At 40.0% G+C, this 20,784-nt stretch overlaps 2 protein-coding genes across 2 annotated transcripts; both read right to left on the bottom strand.

Annotated features, from left to right (window-relative positions):
• Window positions 1-1,652: 1,652 nt before the first annotated feature.
• LOC103973855 (AT-hook motif nuclear-localized protein 27) lies at window positions 1,653-3,702 on the bottom strand. Its single transcript, XM_009388521.3, has one exon. It carries the CDS (start codon window positions 3,022-3,024, stop codon window positions 2,134-2,136), a length of 891 nt encoding a protein of 296 aa, XP_009386796.2. The 5' UTR covers window positions 3,025-3,702; the 3' UTR covers window positions 1,653-2,133.
• Window positions 3,703-14,767: 11,065 nt separating this feature from the next.
• On the bottom strand, window positions 14,768-19,790 carry LOC103973856 (3-hydroxy-3-methylglutaryl-coenzyme A reductase 3). The gene is made up of 4 exons (XM_009388522.3): window positions 18,711-19,790; window positions 17,710-17,891; window positions 16,390-16,736; window positions 14,768-15,334 (listed from the first exon to the last, which is right to left on the bottom strand). Exons 1-4 carry the CDS (start codon window positions 19,664-19,666, stop codon window positions 15,092-15,094), a joined length of 1,728 nt encoding a protein of 575 aa, XP_009386797.2. The 5' UTR covers window positions 19,667-19,790; the 3' UTR covers window positions 14,768-15,091.
• Between the last annotated feature and the right edge of the window lie 994 nt (window positions 19,791-20,784).

Genomic DNA, 20,784 nt, shown 5'->3' with positions numbered 1-20,784 from the left:
AACGGTTAATATTTGTCCGCTGGAGAAGAGGATAGAGGTATATAGTCAGGGAAGCAACGTAGAAGTCCTTTACATGCAAAATAGATATTTCTTTCTTGATTCCATTATCTCTACTACCAAAATACTTTTAACCATTATATGGTAGAAAATTTCAACCATTTGTTTCCAAACAAGTAGAAAAGACGATTGTTTCCAGAAAGCCCTTGTTCTATAGTAGTATAAATATTATTTTCTTTTCTGGTATCAAAATAGGCATTATGTCATTCACACAGTATGAATTCAAATTTGCTAGCATGCATTAATGGCACGTTCCTGATGCAAACCAGTTCTTGTTGCTCATTTTGTCAGCCCTATACCAAACTACACAACGTCAGTATCATAGTCCATTGATTATGAACAATTAATTGTTCAGAATTTTGTTTAAAAACTAGTATTTGATATTTCAAGTTTGGATCTGTTCTCAATGCAGCATTTTTTAACTTTAGGTCTCAGAAAGCTAGTGTTCTCCATACAAGGCATGGACCCTTTTTATATTCTATAGCCTATTGGCTTGCAGATAATCTGGCTTGTTCTTCTAGAAGAACACCTAGATTCGATCTCAGGAGCTTAAACACCCAATCAAAAGATAGTTTTCATGGGTAGCAGAGGATGTCGAGAAAAGAGCTCAATGTATACAGACTGAACTTTAATAGCCCCTCTTATATGCAATTAACATTTAAGTGCCCACAATCTGCCATCCGTTCTAATACCATCAGAAAAGTTCTGATTGGGTGATCAATAATCTCAAGAGCATTAGGAAACAGCTAAATTGATGTTAGATTATAACGTACATAAAGGTAATAAGTTGTCGACAACAATGAGCAGGAAGATCTCAAAGCAAACACTTGTAGGTGCAAAAGCCTCTCAAACTAGAAAATCCACGAGAGAGAGAGAGAGAGTGTGTGTGTGTGTGTGTGTGTCCCCATGCATGCATGGCGGACGCTAGCAAACAAGAGGTGTACATGAAGAGTTATCACATGAACTTAGAGGAGTAATTGTTCGGCCAGGAAAGCCTATGACTCTTTAATGCAACTGTGTCAGCAGACAGCTCCACAATGAAGAAAACACGACCACAGTGGAGCATATACCATATTTTTCCTTCGAGTTCATGGAACCAATAAGAACTATGATGGAAGTACACTTCGTAAACAGGAGTTACCACATGTAAATAGGTAGTATGTCAAGGTAACTATGGTGTTTGTCTTTAGTCAATTTCAAGACCTACTCATCCTTGAGACTACCAAAAAGAATACCATATGTTTTTTAAGTGATGGTAAAGATGAAAGCAGATGATGGGTATCTGTCAGCCTGCAATCAACATTTCGATGGAGTTTGTCTTTCATGCACAACGACAACACTGCATCACCATCTCTCTCTCTCTCTCTCTCTCTCTTCATCAAGGCCCTCTCTGGTCTCTCCTATCGCATTGACCAGTAACTGGAAATAGTCCAGGGTTTAACATCTGTCTGCTTAGTGTGTACTAGCTAACTGGCAAATCAAGAGAGCACAAAAGGAAGTCCACATGCATGTAAAGCGTGGTCCAGTGCTTGGGAGCTGAGCCTCTTCTTCAAGACTTCCATGGTCGCATGATGTAAACACCACTGAATCGGTACTTGAGAATGCAATGCTGATGCACTTATGGTACACATTGGAGTCATTGTGTTATGGAAGACAGGAAATCTCTGCAACTCAATATCAGAATACAGTTGCTGCATATCTCATAACATTGGACGAAGGAAGAGACAAGATGTGAAAACAAGAGAGACAAGATAACGAGTCCTGAGACTGGAAATAGCATGCAGGCATGGATTTCAAATCCACTCACCTTGGAAACCTCTGTGCCTTCTCATTGTCTTCAACTTCTCTGTGATATTATCTTCTTCTTCTCCATTGCCATCATGCATCTGATAGTTTGATATTTCTGTGTCTCAAGATCTCATCTATTTTTGAGACAGCAGAAGAGATGCAATGACTTCATCTTTTTAGCATTTCCATTTCTCCAGCCAAACATAGATCAACAAGAAGAGTCAATCTTCTTTCTCTGACAGCGATGGATATGAATCGGCAGAACAATGAAGTCTCAGCTATGAAGGATTAGAAAGGTGGCCTAATCCCACCACCACCCCATCCAAAAGCATCGCTTGGGAACTGGTAACTCCCCATGTTACCACTCAAGTTATAGAAGGGAACACCGCCGGCGCCGCTAGCACTACCGCCGTCTCCGCCGCCTCCGCCGCCTCCGGAAACGCCCGAAGACTGCGACACTGCCGGCTGCTGGCTCTGCGCGGCAGCTGCTTCCTCCTCCTCGCCTTCCAGTGGCAGCCGCTCGTATACCGCATTGGCGAAGGACGCCACCATCAGCATCACCGGACCCGTCGCCACCAGCGGCCCCGCCACGCTGCCTCCCATCACCTGCCCCTGGCCTCCGGCCAAGAACACCGACAACCCGCTGGCGCCAGGAGGCGCCGGCGGCGGGAGGACGGTCCCCGTCAGCGACAGAATCTCGAACCGGCCCCTGAGCGTGGCCACCATGCTCCCCGGCGGCGACGCCCCGGGCTGGCGGAGGGCCACGTTGGTTACCGCGCCGGTGCCGCTGAGGACGGAGACCCCCCGCCCCCGTCGCCGAGAGTACTCGGATACGCACTCGAAGACGTCCGCCCCGCTGGCGACCTCGATCACGTGGGAGCGGAGGGCGTTGGGGCTGTCGCGCGTGACTATGATCGGGGGCTTCGGTTTGTTCTTGGAGCCCGGGGGACGGCCGCGGGGGCGGCGGACAGGGCCCCCGGAAGTGCCCGCCGGGGAGGAGTCAGACGGATGATCGCTGCCGCCACGGTCGGAGGAAAGCTTGGGGCTTTCCTCCGTGGAGGGCTCGGATTCCTGCGGCGGGATTTGGGTCGACGGCTGCGGCTGGCGAAGGAGGTGGTGGAGGTAGCGCGAAGAACTTCCATCGCCGCCGCTTGCACTTCCGGATTCCATCCCGGCCATCGCTGACACATCTACTCTCTCCCACCACTTGTTTGCCAGCTTCTCTTCTCCGCACTTCTTCACCTCGCTCTCAAAGATTCTCTTCTCTTGCTTTTGAATTCAAAGCTTTAACCTTTTCTCCCTCAAACCAACTCCAAAGATGAGATTTTTCTTCTTCTTCTTCTTCCTTCTTGGATAGACTCCAGGGTGTTTCAGTGCGCTTTACACCGATTAAATCGCTTACAGTAATATTCAGAAACAAAAAACAACTCAGATTCGTACTTCAAAAGAGTCGAGAATTAACCGAGATGAGTTTAATCTCCAGGACCATCAGCAGAGGCCTTCTCTCTTAATTGCACCACTGACCGAGCTATATAACAAACGATCTCTTTTTCCCACAAGACAGATCTCATCTCCAGCGGAAAAATCAATACATCGAGGTAGATCTAGTCCAGCAAAGCCAGGAAATCACTCAAGAGCCAGCGGCTCCTTTCTCCGATCCTTCAAGAACAAACATAAGCCACGAAGAATTCTTTGCAGCAGAACGCATGATGCTGGATTTGCGTTACTGTCCTCCTCCTCAGACAGAAAGGTGGTCTCAGAGCTGAGTTTTGGATGGAGGAAGTTGGGTTCTGAGAGAAGGAAAAGATGGTGGGGTTGTGCACAAAATGTCTGGAAAGCAGATGAAATGGCTTCGAAGAGAGAGAGAGAGAGAGAGAGAGTTTACTCACATAGTAACTGTCTATTATATGGACTTAGCCATAAGAGAGAGAGAGAGAGAGAGAGTTTTCTCACATAGTAACTATCTATTACAGGGACTTAGCCATAACTTCTATAGTGCCTGTAAAAGCATGCATACAGTACAATTAGAGAGAGAGAGAGAGAAACAGAGAGAGAGAGAGAGAGTTTTCTCACATAGTAACTATCTATTATATGGACTTAGCCATAACTTCAATAGTGCCTGTAAAAGCACGCATACAGTATAAAGAGAGAGAGAGAGAGAGAGAGAGAGAGAGTTTACTCACATAGTAACTGTGTATTATATGGACTTAGCCATAACTTCTCTAGTGCCTGTAAAAGCATGCATACAGTATAATTATATAGGTTAGCCAGTACCTGTATCCACCGATGTCAAGTCAAAAGAACAGATTGAAGGTTGAAGGTGCAATAATCCCAGGGTGGAACAAGGTCATTGTTCTTTTACGGTTTGGCTTCCCATATAGATTTGGGTTGGGTTTGTCTGGCTTCATCTGCCCCTTTTGACCAATCATGCTGGCTACTTTGGCCCCCTGCAATATCAGGGAAATATAGCCCCATCTGCTGCGTCATTGAGAGGAAGAGAAGTACCGACTCATGCAGACTCCAAAATGGAATTCTCAAGCTTGGGACCATGTAGTGGTTGAGACTATTAGTGCCTTTGACCCACAGCAGATAAGCGTATGAACTCAGAGCGGCCTCCCTTGTGATATCTGCATGAAAGAAACAGATTTAACCTTGTAACTTTGCCCACTTACATGCAGCAGCAGCACTACGTGCAGAAGAAATCAAACCCACAAAAGAAGTTGGTCCTTCTTTTCCTTGTCTATGAAACTTGCATCACTGAGGAAGGTGAACTCGCCGAGGAGGAAGAAGATGACCGGGAGACAACTGCGGGGTCAAGATGGACGGGGCACGTGCAGTCAGCGGGTCTAAGGGTGGCGCTCCCAGGCGATACAGCTGTCCGACACGTGGAGGTCGGTCGGGCATTGGAACTTGGTCAACCTTATCTGTTGCAGTGTGTCGCCTGCGTCTGCGTGCCAACGGCAGAACCTCCACCTTGGGGGTGCCCATTAATTGGCTGAGACCGGGGCCCCGGTCTGTGGCCCCACCATCTCCAGCCTGGAGCCAGTTCATTCACCATGGTGCTTTATATGCTAAATTACCAGATTTACCCCTATAAATATATATGTGTATTAATATTACATGTATTTATGTGTATCGCTGTCAAAATTTTGAAATTTATGTGTGTAAATATAAAACTTCGGTTCATATAATATATTTAAATTAACTATTATTAATTATAATTATATTAAAAATTAAAATAAATAAATACCTTATTTTCTGATCAATTATTTGTTCTTTCATATTTTTTTAATATTTTTATGTTAAAGCATTTAAAAAATAAAACTGTCATATGGAAGTATGCCCGCTTGGGATATTCAACAAATTGCAACTTAGTTTTATTTTTAATTTTTTTTTGTCTATTTTGATATATTTCTTAATTTTAGGGTTCATGGGCACCTAAATTTTTATAGAACCCATGGTCTCTTTTATGTTTATTGTCGATCAATGGTAGACCTCTATAACTTCGATTTTTATAACACGGGTTATCTTAAATATAATAAATATTTTTTATTTTTTTATAATAAATATTTTTGAAGGATATATTAATATTAAATTTAAATTATAAATATCGTTATCAACTGACTAGAATTAATCGTAATATGTATTTTAATATGGATGGGGTATATATGGTCATCTAATAGATCAAACATAAACAAACAGATGAGGTCAGAGAAGATGCATGCTCTATCTTAGGTTTCTTCAATCACACAATAGACTCTGTGAAATATAAGTAAGCACAGTAGTACTTGGATATAATGTCGATGTACGCTTGTGGATGGAACTATTTTGTCTGGTTTCAGATGCTCTCGTTGCTAGATTTGGTTTTAGCTTCAGAATTGTACTTAATGTATTATTGTATGCATATAAAATGAGAGATTTCTAGTCTAGTTAATATAGTATTATTGTGCAAGTGATAGACAATCTTCTAATTAAAAAAAGAAAAAAAAAGGTTTCTCACTTAATACTAATCCTCAATTTATATAATCTAATTTTTAATATTAGAGAATGATTTGATGGGGCATATCTCTTCGATAGACTCATTTCGCACTTCATCCGAGTCTCAAGTTCAAACATATATTCTAATTTGAACATAAAGATTCCTTCTGATGCCATCTCTATTTGCATCGAAAAAATCTTTATTTTGACAATCATTTTGAACCACATTTGTTCCATTTTGAACAACATCACATTGTTGTTAGGACTACAAGATTTTCTTGTCGAAGAACTAACTGCAGTAGGACAGATCGAAGAACTCGAACACGCCAAGTAAGTGGAGACTTTTAACTTGAAGAGATGGCCATTCCAACCCCTGTGTGTCACATCAACTATTCACTCTGACAACCACCGTGCACAGCTGCTACTGAGTTAGCCCAACTCCCAGTTGATATATCCATCCATCTTCACACCAAGTTAATTCTGAGCTTGACTTCTTCGGCAAACCAAACCACCTGTTCGACGAAATTACCCGACGCCGTCATGTTGCTGCTCTTCGACTCTCTACTGCGATCGGCGTCGCGACGCAGGTTGACGCAGCTCCAGCACCCCACATAAACGACTAATGATCTCATGGACCGAAAGCGCGGGAGCAGATTGGCTTCTTATAATAAATAATACTCGGCGAGCGGCGCTTTGTCTTTTGTCGGAATCCATGTGCGTTGCGTGCGTGCCAATCGCCCGCGCAATGTCCTGCTCCTCGATCCAACCACACCATCCCACATCTCCACAACTTTAACCCGATGCTTTTTGATCATTGCTTAAGCAAACCCGATCTGAGCTTTGTTTACGAGCTCGAAATGATAGCACATGAGCTGATGTGTGGGGCTGGTGGAACTCTTTCTCGTGCCCAGACAAACAGTTATGTGGAAGGAGACGTGAGTTGGCCTTCATTTCTCTTTAAATAGAAAAATCGGGGATCCCGGCTACCTGGCGCGAGCCGATTCGGCGGACGCTGCGGCTGGCAGGGGTGGACTGGGTCGGCAAGCACCCACCACGGGGGGGGGTGATCATGAAATCCGATCGTGATAAGGTCACCCCACCTTGATGAGATTGAGGAGACCGCCTACAAGAAAACCTGCTTCCATGAGTCTGAGTCTGATCTTGAAAACCAGGGGAGGAGCTGAATCGTGATGTGTGAGGTGGAAGGATAGGTAGGTTTCGAGCTTATCGCTTATCCCATGCTGTCTTCACCCACCTCGCCGGTGGAAAGTGATGGTCGTCATTGGTTTGATCCCTGATGATAGGCAATGATACAATGTCTGGGATTTGGATACTTGGGTTTGTTCCACAGTTAACCACACTCGGAAAAAAAAAAAAAAAAAAAAAAGGAGAAAGAACATATGTTATTAGCACACGCTGGATTTGGATACTTGTTTGTTCTACCAGTTAACCACACTCGAAAAAGGAGGAGAAACCACATCTGAATGAACATATGTTATTAGGTCTGAATGGTTTTCACAATCATCACTGGTGCTACTGTGGAAGAAACAGATGGATAACAAGATGATCACGAGATGTAATGCAATCCCCAGAACTGAAGGCCCCCCTCCCCAACCATGACCCCAGCTATGCACTTGGGCTATGTATTTAGTAAGGCCAACTGTTACGAAAAGAAAGACGATGGAAATAACCAGTTTCACCAACTTGGCAGCTTTAGAATCAGTTTAAAAGTAATCATGTTGTGGAAATCCTGCATCCTTTTGGATGAACACCAATCAAAATAGCAATCAGTAGAGCAAGAGGCTAAACTCATAGCAGCAGATGTAAGCAGAAACTTCACGGGTTTTATCCAATGTGGGGCTCTGCACCACATGTAGCAGCAGATGAGTAGGGACAATTTGCACAAATGAGTACAAAAGAAGGGTTGGCCTGTGACTGTATTTGGTATGTTTTCTTTTCCGGAAAAGATGTTCTAGGATTTGACAGGCATATAAACATCTCCATCAACGGAGGAGACACATCCATCAACAGAGATCCACAGAGCATGAGATAGAAATCGAGATGCCTCACGAGCAGAAATGCACACATGAAAAGGGAAGAACACCGAGAGGGGTGTTTAATGACTACCAACAAGTTTCCCTTTATTTCTTGACACAACAACATATATTTTATGAATCTATTTGGAGATACTTGTGCAACAATTTTTGTGCCGCTTACCACAAAATAACTAACTTTAAGCTAAGCAAGAAGCAGTCTCCAGAATGTCTTCTTAAAGAAGCTATCAGATCTAATTGTCGTCAAACAGGAGCATATACTCTCTAACTAGATATAAGCAAGTCTACGGATGAATCAGTTGTCAGATTTCGTGGTTTCCTTCTTTCTCTTGTCATATATCAGACCAGTTTCCTGAGGGTTTCCTTCTTTCAACATAGCGGTGAGGATCTGAAGCACAAGAAGAGTAAAAACTTGATTAAAGAAGCAATTAGACCGACACATTCATGCCCATACGGCATGGCCATATAACTTGCAAAACAGATATAGATGCTTTAGACAGGATACCATGCATTAGAAAAGCTAAGATGCCATAATAAAATAAACAAAAGCTTATAACAAAATGTCCTAAACCCATACCCACGTTTTAATTGCTGTGTTGGACTGGTACAAAAAGCAAAAAAACGAAAAATGTTTTCAAGGCAAATAAATATTAGTTAAAGGACATGGATCAAAGATGCAATCATTTTAAGATTATTGTTCCTGGGAGGCACTTGTGAATTTTGACATTGTTACATCTTAGTTGTCTTCTAATATCTGTGAAAACCAGACATCCTCAGAAAAGATCAATTGATAACTTCATTAATTGGAAAGAACCAGGACCACTCAGATAAGCATGTAAATTTGTATATATATATATATATAATCATACTATTATGGGGTTGACATATAAATAAATGCAAGCAGAATCAGTGGAAGGAAATCAAGCTTCTGCTCACCGAAATCAACTTATTTTGGAAAACCAATTTCTATATGGAGGTCCTATTATGGTGACATGAAAGCATTATCAACATTGAAAAAAAAAAAAAAAAAAAAAAGTAAAGCTTCAGGTTAGGTCAGATTATCCATAGAGTATTCGGTGTATAATTCTAGAGCCTTGGAGCATCAAGTCATCTGAATTAGGAGTGTATACTAATATGATGTAGTCACCTACGACCAACCTGGCAATGTTACCACTGCTGCAGGATCCTGAAGATCGACATGCTGCCTCTGGAACAAAAGTGTATATGTGATGATGATTAACTCATAGAGGTTGATTCTAGCAAAGGAAAATAGAGATCTGTGGGTTGCCATTCAAATGCAAGAATGTGCAAAAGAAACTTTTAGATAGGCCCGCCACCACCAAGAGGAAGTCTGTCAAGGTGCCCGCCACCACCCACGAGGCTAGGTTGACTCCGCCTCGGAGGCCGCTCGTCGCGTTCCCCACGAACGTTCTCAGGTTCCCCAGCCTTCTTCGCCATCTCGCCATCGCCTCTTCCACATATCTCAAGAATGTGCAAAAGAAACTTTTAGATAGGCATGATATCTGAAGTTAAACCCAAAATATTTTTGAAATAAACAATTTATGATGAACATAGCCTGATAATTAATTTGTAAGAAGCAGACTTTCTCTTCATAGCAAGAATATTTTGTTCTTGAAATTTGGAACCATAGGGATTAGAAATACTTGAAGTGCAGCTCCTGTAACATGCGGACATGAAGATATAATTTAAAATATGTAGTCAAAGAATTCCAAAAGTAGAATCTTTGACATTTTAGTGGTACCATTCAACAGGAACCGGAAAGCAATGGAGACACAGCTGACAAATCTAGTGGGTTAACTAATATTGTAACATCTGAAATGTGTGACCAAATCACTCTCAAATGAGAGAAAAATTCAATAGATGATAAATCATTTGTGCTTCGTGAATCACAGTGCCAGACAAATAAGATGTATCTGGAAAAAGAATAAAACAAGTAGTGTAGGAGAGATGAAGATATTGATATGGTGATTTGGTATCAGCAAAAATGACAGAAGGACAAAATATCATCTATTATGATTTGGATATCTCCACCAAAAACCTGTAAGGCTAGGGAATTCAGTTTGGATTACAGGTGCTAATAAATATAGATAAAGATAAAATATCATAAACTCAACAGCACAAAACTCCATAGCTTGCTGTTTATTCTCAGTGACAGGGTTTAGCCATAAATTAGATAGTGCATGTGATTGACAAAATATGTCCGAGTTTTCATAATAGCTAGTTAGTTGTCTGAGACTAAGATTAGTATGACCTCTTTATTGTATCGGAATAGGTGATAGAGATTTCAGTAACTCTAACACCATAGAGCAGCGAACAAAGATATTTTCTCAGTCAGCCAAACTTGTACAAAACACAATGGTCGGGCACAGAAACATTTCCTTTACTAGAAATCAATTAGTTGTGTATTTCCAAAAGCCAAATAATAATTTGATGGCTACAGGTAAGGAGCATACACATGAGAAGATCTCTACTCTAATAATGACTTTGATCACATTGAGATGGATTCATGACGAATAAATATAGGGAGAGAAAAAGTTTGTACGCTGTGATCAAACTATACAGATAAAGAAAGAACTCCTACGCAATTAAAAGACCAAGTGTGCCAACTTTAAGGAGACGCCTACATAGTTCCTGCAAAAGAGTCGAGAAAAAGTGGAAATTAATTGACTTCTTAAGGTTCTCACTTTGTAATTGAAGCAAAAAAGCTGAGTGATTGCAGAAATGATTTGGACAAGTTATGAAGCTATTGGTGAGCGGAAACCCTCGCCATAGAATGCCTACATAGTTCCTGCAAAAGACCAAGTGTGCCAACTTTAAGGTTCTCACTTTGTAATTGAAGCAAAAAAGCTGAGTGATTGCAGAAATAATTTGGACAAAGTACGCAACTATGATCCCCAATTCCCAATAAAAGAATTATCAAGGAATTCCATTTTCTTCCCACTCTCCACCCTCCACTCTCCACCGCCCCCCTCAAAATCACCCGATTATGCCGGTGATGGATTCCTAGGGTTCACAGGGTTTCTCATCTCCGTGAGTCTAATTTGCACCGGTGCTAATTGAACTCGTGGAAAAGATAACCCGAAAACTTTTCAGGTGCGATGTCATCGCCCTATCGTAAGGTCGCAAACAAACCAAATCGCCCGTGATGTTACCGATGAGTGATTCAGCCTCTTGTGTTAGAACATATGTCCTTGTCAAAAATCTCTACCTTTCAAATTTAACATGTTACCACTGATCCACCCACAACCCAGAAAAATTCAATAGGAATTCGGAATTCTATTTAGTCCATGTAAAGTTGACTCTCTTGTCAAATTGCACTACCATTTAGGATCAGTGAGAAGCTTCCAATCATAATATAGGATCATATGATTATATGAATAATGAAAAAAATCAGACTAGTGAGTTGGTTGAAATAATCGAATTGGTCTATGCTAATATTCACTTATGAGGAAGGGACGAAGGAGCAAGGAAAAAACAGAATACTACGATACGAGTAAAAAGAATCGAAAACTGATATAGTATTTAAAAACTGGAGGATTGATAAGAACACTTACAAGATGCACACACTCTATATGTCCCTTGCTTCATGAACTACGGTCATATTTATAGGACCTAGTGACAACTAGATCATGATAACTATCTAGATAGATAACTATGAATCAAATCTCAACACTCCCCCTTGATTCATAGTTGCATACACCAATTTATGACATAAAATAAACATGCTTTCGAACTGGAAGTGATTTGGTAAGGATATCCGTAACTTGTTCATCCGTTCCATATTCATTGTTATGGCTCCACTTACTTGAAGTACTCTTTCGATCACTATAAGTAAAATCAAATAATTTGCATTTAAATTTTGTTTTGAACACCCATTTTAACCCAATCGCTTTCTTTTCTTTCGGTAGATCCATTAGCTCTCAAGTTTCATTCTTCTCAATTGACTTGATTTCCTCCTTCATTATTTTTCTCCATTCCTCTTTTTTAACTGCTTCCTCAAAAGTTGTTGGATCTGAAATAAACAAAGCAAATGTTGAGTTATAAATTTCTATCAGTGATCTGAAATTTCTTGGAAGGGTTTCATCTGAGGAATCAGAATTTGAACTGCTATTGCGTGAGGTTGACGATGAACTTGTTGGAGCAGGATCTGTCACTTGGTTCTGCAGAGTGTCTAGTTCTGCTAGAATCTGCATTTGTGTTCCATATTTATTAGTCTCCCAATTCCAACTTGCCCTTTCATCAAGCATAGCATTTCTGTTAATAATAACTTTACCACTAATAGGGTTATATAACCAATTAAGATACATTTTTCAGATTTTTCATCAAGCTTGTGATGATTTTGTGAATTCACCAAAGCATAAGCAATACAACAAAAAATTCTTAGATGTCTAACACTTATTTCATACCATATCAAGCCTCAAAAGGAGTTCGATTCATAACAGCCTTTGTTGGTGAAATATTCAACAAATAAACTGCTGTTGCAACTACTTCTGCCCAAAACTGATTTGGAAGATGTTTTCCTTTAAGCAAACTTCTTGTCATTTCAACGACAGTCCGATTCTTACGTTCAGCTATACCATTTTGCTCCGGTGTATATGGTGTTGTCAATTCTCTGTGAATATCATTTTCTTCACAAAAAGAATTAAACTCATTAGATAAAAATTCACCACCTCTATCCGAAGTGTTTTTATATATCTACCACTTTGTTTTTCTACAAGTGCCTTGAATTTTCAAAAATTATCAAATGTTTCATATTTTAATTTCAAAAAATATACCCACGACTATAATCATCAGTAAACAATAAAAAATATTGACTTCCATCAAATGATTTTGTATTCATAGGTCCACATAAGTCAGCATGAATTAATTCAAAACAATTAGATGCTCTTCATGCTTTTCTAATAGGAAATTATTTTTTACTTTGTTTGTCATAAATACATCCTTCACATACATCAAGTGTATTAATCTTGGGCAATCCGAAAATCATTCCTTTTTTACTTAACAACCTTAAACCTTTAATGTCAAGGTATCCATATCTTAAATGTCATAAACTAGACTCATTCTTTTGAGTTGCGGCAAGCGCATGCCTCTCAATATTTGACATATCAAGTGGAAACATCTTGTTTTGCGTCATGCAAACATTTACTATAATCAAACCAGATTTTTTATCTTTAATAGTGCATGAACCATCATCAAATATTACTGAATATCCATCATCTGTCAATTGTCCAATACTCAACAAGTTATATGATAAAGTAGGAACAAAGAAAACATTATCAAGGTATTTTACCTTCCCTTGATTACTTTGATTGTTCCTTTCCCTTCCACTTGGATTTGCTTGCTATCTCCAAGTCTAACTTTCAACTTGTGAGTTTCATCAATATCTCTAAATATTGATTTTATGCCTGACATATGATAGAACATCCATTATCTAGAAACCAAATATCATTTGAGATATCATGAACTTGTGAATGAGTCATAAACAATTTACTATTTTCTTCATTTTCCTCCAAGCTTGCTTGCTTTTCTCTTTTCTAACAATCTTTATGTGACCAAACTTTTTATAGCGGTGACATTGAATTCCACTCTTGTAATTTTTTTTATCATAATTTGATTGCCCTTGTTCATCATACCCATCAAAGTGTCCTCTTCCTCTTCCATTTCCTCTACTACAAAATCCTCCTATGCCACGTCCTCTTCCTACTGATTTTTTATCTTCTTTTGAAGTAGAAGACTCCCCCTTAATCTAAAATGCTTTTTCTTCACTTTTTTTAAGTGACCTGTTCAAACTTACTTCATGTGCTTACAAGGAACCCATTAGTTCATCAAATGAATAGGTAGATAAATCTTTTGACTCCTCAATTGCGGTAACAACATGATCAAATTTCGGAGTTAAACTTCTCAAAACTTTTGCAACAATTATATGATCAGAAAGATGTTCACCATAAGATTTCATTTGACTAACAATTTCAATCACTCGAGAAAGAAAATCTTGTACCGATTCATTACTTTTTATGAACAAAATTTCAAACTCACGACAGAGGGTTTGAAGTTTTACCTAATCACCCTTGATGAGCCTTAAAATTCATTTTAAAGTATCAACCAAGCTTGCTTTGAGGTTGTCGCTGCTGCAATTCTTGAGATGATCGTCTCATGTACAGCTTATTAAATGAAGAACAATGCCTTTGAATCCTTCTTTCTATTCTCCCTTAGCTTCATTTCGTCATCTGGATTCGCATATCCATTTTCAATAGAGTTTTCATCTTTATACTCCAAAATTAAAAGCCATAATGTTCAATTCAGATTGAAACTAAGCTCTGATACCACAAATCTCAATATGAATTTCAAATATGAATTTCAATAGGAATTTGAAATTCTATTTAGTCCTCGTAAAGTTGACTCTCTTGCACTACCATTTAGGATAAGTGAGAAGCTTCCAATCATAATATAGAATCAAAGATCACATGATTCTATGAATAATTAAAAAAATCAGACTAGTGAGTTGGTTGGAATAATCGAATTGGTCTATGCTAATATTCACTTACGAGGAAGCCACACTAGATATATTGGAATAAGATTATAGATGACATGCTACATATACTTGAATCAAGAAGACCTGTCTTGAATCACATAAGACTTGGCTCTGTCAAGATGAAATGAAGGATAGTGTTGTTCATTTTCTGAGAACAGGTAAGAGATATAATAACCATGGAACTTTAATTTGATGGAAACCACATATCAAATTTAACAAAAAGAAAAAAACAAAAGAATCAAGTGATCATTAAGTAATAAAACTTAAGTTTATCATCTCGACATATGTATCATATTTGATAGCAACAATTGGAAAATTTTTTTGTTGAGATTAGACCTTGAAATAATGATAATTATATCAGAGTTAAATACTGTGTTTAGAAACCTTTCGGAGTTCTCACATTATCCAACCCAACATCCAACACAAATAAAAATTACATGCATGACAGAATTGTTAATAAGAAAATGGTCAGCAAAGGGAGTCACTTGAATGCAACAGTAGCCTGCAAAGGCCATCCTAAGGAACAGCTTAGAAGAAATGGAAGAACCCACAAAATCCAAGAGATAACATCCGATAGCTTCTTTTCATCAGATTTTTTTCTTTGCTGTTGTTTCCTTTAAAAACCTTTGTTCATCCTTAGAGAAGCCATTCTAGATGACTTTCAGCAGGCAGCCTTGGAGAAATCTTTGCTGGATCTGTTGTACTTCATATGACTCATCACAAGTTGGCCAGCTGCAAGAGCTGAGAGGAGAGACAGCTCCCCAGCCAGAACTGCACCGGCCACGACAGTGGCGAGGCGTCTGGCATTTGCACCAGGAGACTCCAAGCTTGCACCCTTCACACCAAGTAGGTCCAAGCAGGCAGCCTGGGAAGCAAGTTGAGTCCCACCTCCAACTGTGCCAACCTGTATAAAAAAGAAAACAGTATGAACTTCTCGTTCACATGATACCAGCTAACCTCTGGATATACCCGTACATTTGAATTAGGTCATTTAACATTGATCACAGAAGAAAGATGAGAAACATGTCTGCAAGATGACGAGTGGTTGTTTGAAAAATGACAAGCAGGACCACACATCAGCCCTACAGCTCATCATGTAAATCAAATTAAGGAAATATGTGGAGTAGTTGTTTGAGAACATGGTCTATTGAGTTGTCTTGTGGTCTTATTAGTACAGAACCTATCTCCTCATTGCTATAATACATAAATTAAGAAAGAATGATTCCTACAAGCCTGTGGGATTCATATGGCCATCAAAATACCAGAATGGCCTATTAAAGACTTGTCTTAGCAAATTTATGTTTAAAGTTCCATTGTATACAAAGCTAACTGATTGGGGCTACATTGATCTCGCAAGTACCCAAATCTCTGGTAATCAATATGCTTGACAGCCACCGAATAGACAAAATTAAGATGTGAATAGAAGTTTAAGCCAATCTTAAACAACTTGACCAATTAATTTAGTCACTATAAAGAAAAAGAAAAGGACTCAAAATAAAAGTTAAGAGAGAGAACATGGATCAAGACACAGATCAAAAGTCTATACCCACAACATAAAAAGTGATTATCATAATAGTTTAGCTATGAGAGAGTAAAATATGTAACATAAATCAAGGTATGCAATTTTGTACCGTACCGGAGTTTCAACGTTCGTTCGGTACGGTACGAAACTGTACACAGAGCGGTATATCATTCGGTGTATGTATATATATATATATATATATATGTATGTATATATATATATAAAGGCGACGTCGCATCGCCTCGGCGACGTCGCCTTTTCCTTCTCTCACGCAGGGCCACGTCGCCTAGTGTGTGTGTATATATATATATATATATATATATATATATATATATATATATATATATATATAAATCATGGTGTATGAATAAACAGAAGCGATGTTAAACAAGATAAATCTGCTTAATAAACCAACGAGATTGATATGTCAATATTACCTCAATGGATGGCATGGTCACAGAGATGTGAAGATCCTTTCCATCATTCACAGCTTCCATCATGGTGATACAGTGTGAACTCTCCACATTCTGAGCTGGATCTTGGCCAGTGGCGATGTAGATGGCAGACACAACGTTGCTTGCTTGAGCATTGAAGCCCCCAAGAGATCCAGCTATGGCTGAGCCAGCAAGGTTCTTGATCGTGTTGAGTTCCACTAATGCAGGTATATTGGTCTTCAAAACCTTCCTTACCACCTCCTCCTTGATGATTGCCTCACAGACCACCGATTTACCCCGTCCTTCAATCCAATTCACTGCAGCAGGCTTCTTGTCGGAGCAAAAATTACCTGATCAGTGCCAAGAGAAGCATTATAAAACACAAAGTTTAATATCTCCTACTAAGCAGACAAGCAAGTTCAATTGACACAGGTGAACTAGGCCTCTCTTAACCCAATTTTGCATCAACCATAATTGCTTGAAGTGAATGATACAAACATTGGTAGCTACATGGTTTGGCTTCTCTTAAATCACACCAACATATTTATAATCATGCAGAGTGTTCATGAATGTGCTGGTAATGGTTATTCATGTGACATTCGTGGAAGTTACCAAGAAACGAAATGGGACCGACAGGGACCCAAGTCCATCATCGACTGGCTAGACTAGGCAGCATGTCATTTGTGTACATGTTACATGTACATTTTACTCTAATGGTTAGACATGCCACAACCATTCAAAAAAATATTTTTGATCTCAATATGTCAAAGATAGTCCACCATTGAATGGCTGATTTTTATATGTTACAAAAAGTCTAATATGGAAAGGTTGATCCCAGTATGACAAATATTCTACCATGGAAAGATCGTGTAAGAATTAAATCCTTGTAATAACTAGCTGAAAGTCGATAGCTAAATTCCAAAGCATGAACCCAACATTTAATTAAGTAGATATGCGATAGTACAATGGCCAATTTTGCAAATGAAGCATTGATCGGCCACATGAGAGTTAGCATCTACTCAGTGGAAGTTCTTGGTAAGGAATGGACATCAACAAACAGAAATGATGGAGACTTCCAATTCACAGCAGAAAAATAACAAAAAAATGGCAACATTTCACAAGGAAACAAGAATCTCAATGGTCAATTCCCAAAAAAAAGGGGAAAAAACAACAGATTAAAAGTCTAACAAGTACTTCACTTATGGTTCATTTCATGAACTAAGAACCAGTATAGGGATCTTCATTCATTGATAAATCTATGAGTATTAAATAGGCAAGCTCAAAAGCAATTTCGTTAATCTTAGGCAGTGGCAAAAGTCTTACCTGAGATGCTGATGACGTCCATGTCCTCAAAGTCATTCTGCAGGTAGTCCAAGACATTTTGCACACCTTTGGAGACCATGTTCATCCCCATTGCATCTCCTGTGCTGCAACTGAATCTCATATAGAGGTTCCTCCCAGCGAGGGCACAGTGGATTCCTTGTAACCTGGCAAATCTGCTAGACCTGCAGAAAATTTTACGTTTTAAGTAGATGTGATTTCCATATGCTACAAAAACATGCGTCAGTCAAAAACAACACTGTTAAGGAAGTCCAATAACAACTCTGACCATAGTAGGGAAATGGTGAATTTTTTTCCTTGAAACATGACTATCAAAAACAATGAATGCAGAAAAATAACAAAAGCATGGAACATAAAAGAATTGCAACATAAAAAAAGCAAGTGGTTAACAAACACCATGATATGATTGTAACAGAACAAAAGCTCCGCATTTTTTCCCCCACAAGGACTAAAATCCACAACAAGCTCATCGTCGGACTGGCAAAAATAACAATCAGCCGTATTAAACAGAACCGAAATGAACACTTGCAAGTAGGAAAATGGTGAATTTTTTTCCTTGAAACATGACTTTCAAAAACAATGAATGCAGAAAGATAACACAAGCATGGAACAGAAAAGAGTTGCAACACCAAAAATGCAAGAGGTTAACAAACACCATGATATGATTGTTACAGAACAAAAGCTCCTCTTCTTTTTTGTCCCCCCACAAGGACTAAAATCTACAACAAGCTCATCGCCAGACTGGCAAAATAACAAGCAACCATATTAAACAGAACCAAAATGAACACTTCCAAGGCCAAAGCTAACTTTTCGATGGATTGGGGAGCTGCAAAAGTAACCGCAAAGCAATATTTTAACTTTAACCAAATCAATCTACGGCCATTTGATATAAACGAGATCCTAATGCAGAACAATATTCTCGATACCTTAATCACCATTTCCCCCTCTACAACTAAAACTAGAAAGCGACTAAGAACGAGTACCTGTTGAACACCAAGGCGATGGTCTCGAAGTTGTTGGGATCCTCCAAAAAGGCCTTGAGATCAGCGGCCCTCCTTGCCGTCGGGAGTCTCACGGCAGGTGCCCTAGTCATGCCGTCCCTCAGCACCACGCTCGTGGCCCCTCCGGATTCTGCGATAGCCTTGCAACCCCTGTTGGTGCTGGCCACCAGGCATCCCTCTGTGGTCGCCATCGGCACATGGTATTCCCTTCCGTCTAGTACCAAAGGCCCCGCGATCCCCACCGGCAGTTGAACATACCCCACCGGGAGCTCGCAGCACTGTCCCAAGATCGACGCGTAGTCCAAACCATCGAGCGGCAACCCCTCCAAGGTCCTTCCGGTGATCCTCCTGAGGGCCTCCCGACGGATCCCCGCGGCCCTCCTGCAATCGCCGAGCCTGGACTCGAGGACATAAGATGGGATCTTCCCGGAGACCACAGAGGAGACAATATCCTCGTCATCGGCAGTGATCTCCAGGTTCCTCTGAGAGGAGATGGTTCCATCCGTGGAGAGAAGTGGGCAAATGGGGGCAGGAGAGGGGGCAGAATCGGGGGCGGCGCCGGAGAGGAGGAAGTCGTCCTCCTCGTCGTGGGAGGAGACGATGGACTGGACGAAGGCGATGCCAAAGAAGCTGAGGAGGTAGATGAGGGAGGCGATGAGGCCGACGATGGCGAGGATCTCGGAGAGGCCGAGGAGGTGGAGCGGGGTGGAGCATCGGACCTTCTCGCGCCAACGCCGCATGAGGAAAACGAGAGAGCCGACGAAGAGGGCGGAGAAGAGGAGGTTGGTGTGCCGGATCGGGAGGGGGAGGGCGTCCGACGCCTGGAGCCGGGGGACGGCGGGGGACGAGGAGGGGGGGCGACAGGCTCCTCCGTCGCGAAAGGGGGAGGGGGCGACGACAGAGGGGGGCCGCGATGGTAGCCTCCGGCGGACGTCCATTCTCTCCGGCGACGATGAGTGGGGAGGAGGCGCGAGAGGAGAGGAGAGGAGAGGAGAGAAGAGCACTGCACCTCGCTCGCACCTTGGAGGAAGAGAAACAATAGCTGGAGCGGGCTGATGCGATCACCAAACGGCAAAGTTGTCTCTTACCATTATTACAATTTTAAATTAAATTAGAAAAAAAAATAATAAAAAAAAAAAGTATGTAGCACGAAATTTGGCAAACACGTTGCCTTCACAGTTAAACAGAAGCTTGACGGTCAAAGGTCATTTATCTATTTATTTGAAGACTTCAAATTTATATTATGGATAATCAGAACTTGGAATAAACAACGATCCGAACAAGTCTCGATTTATTGTGTCGTTGGTCGAACCCATAAATCAATTAGTCCAACCGTGGATTTAATATATTTTACATGTATTATATTAAAAAAAAATTATTATAAGAATAATTTTATTAAGCATGACAAAGAGTAATTTCTGATAATCCACATTATTATTACACCATATATGATATTATTGAAAAATAAAAATACATGACAGGCAAATGGTTGGAACGATATATTTCTGTCGACATCCCAAAGATTATAATTCATGTGTGGTTTACCACACATCCCATTTTAACTGTTATATTTCAAGGTTTATTATTGTTTTTTCCTCTTTCAATTTATAAATTATGAGATTTTGAAGAACAACTAACTTTTGTGTGAAAAATAAATAAATACAGATTTTTAGGCCATCTCAAAAATCGCTGGTGCAAAAACATTCTATATTATTGAGAATTGTAGTAATCTATCACATCAAAAGTATGAAGACAATTGTCAGAATGAAAACACCAAATTTGACAACGTGAAAAATGATATTTTGATTGGCTAAAAGGATTTCGGACAACATTATTGGATTCAAACGCATTTTCAGCATTGAATTGCTTCGTGACTCGAATTTCATTGTTATTTAAATAGATAAATATTACTTTCAAGTCTTTTATGTAAGACGAAGCTCTCTTTTATCGATCTTGCACGTATTTTGATCCATCCATATCAATAATCATCAGCATGTTTTAGCTTTTTAAAAAGTCATGCATTCCATTACAGTTAATGGTGGACAATTATATATAT

Source organism: Musa acuminata, chromosome BXJ2-6 (assembly GCF_036884655.1).
Source record: "Musa acuminata AAA Group cultivar baxijiao chromosome BXJ2-6, Cavendish_Baxijiao_AAA, whole genome shotgun sequence".
NCBI classification, from domain to species: Eukaryota; Viridiplantae; Streptophyta; class Magnoliopsida; order Zingiberales; family Musaceae; genus Musa; species Musa acuminata.
This window is presented reverse-complemented; position numbering and strand designations above follow the sequence as displayed.

Excerpts from the sequence above, each read along its gene's own strand:
- LOC103973855 (XM_009388521.3), bottom strand. The coding sequence starts at position 3,024 with ATGGCCGGGATGGAATCCGGAAGTGCAAGCGGCGGCGATGGAAGTTCT.
- LOC103973856 (XM_009388522.3), bottom strand. The coding sequence starts at position 19,666 with ATGGACGTCCGCCGGAGGCTACCATCGCGGCCCCCCTCTGTCGTCGCC. Across the intron at positions 17,892-18,710 it reads ATCGCCTTGGTGTTCAACAG|GTCTAGCAGATTTGCCAGGT; the intron begins GTACTCGTTCTT and ends AATTTTCTGCAG. Across the intron at positions 16,737-17,709 it reads GGACGTCATCAGCATCTCAG|GTAATTTTTGCTCCGACAAG; the intron begins GTAAGACTTTTG and ends GGCACTGATCAG.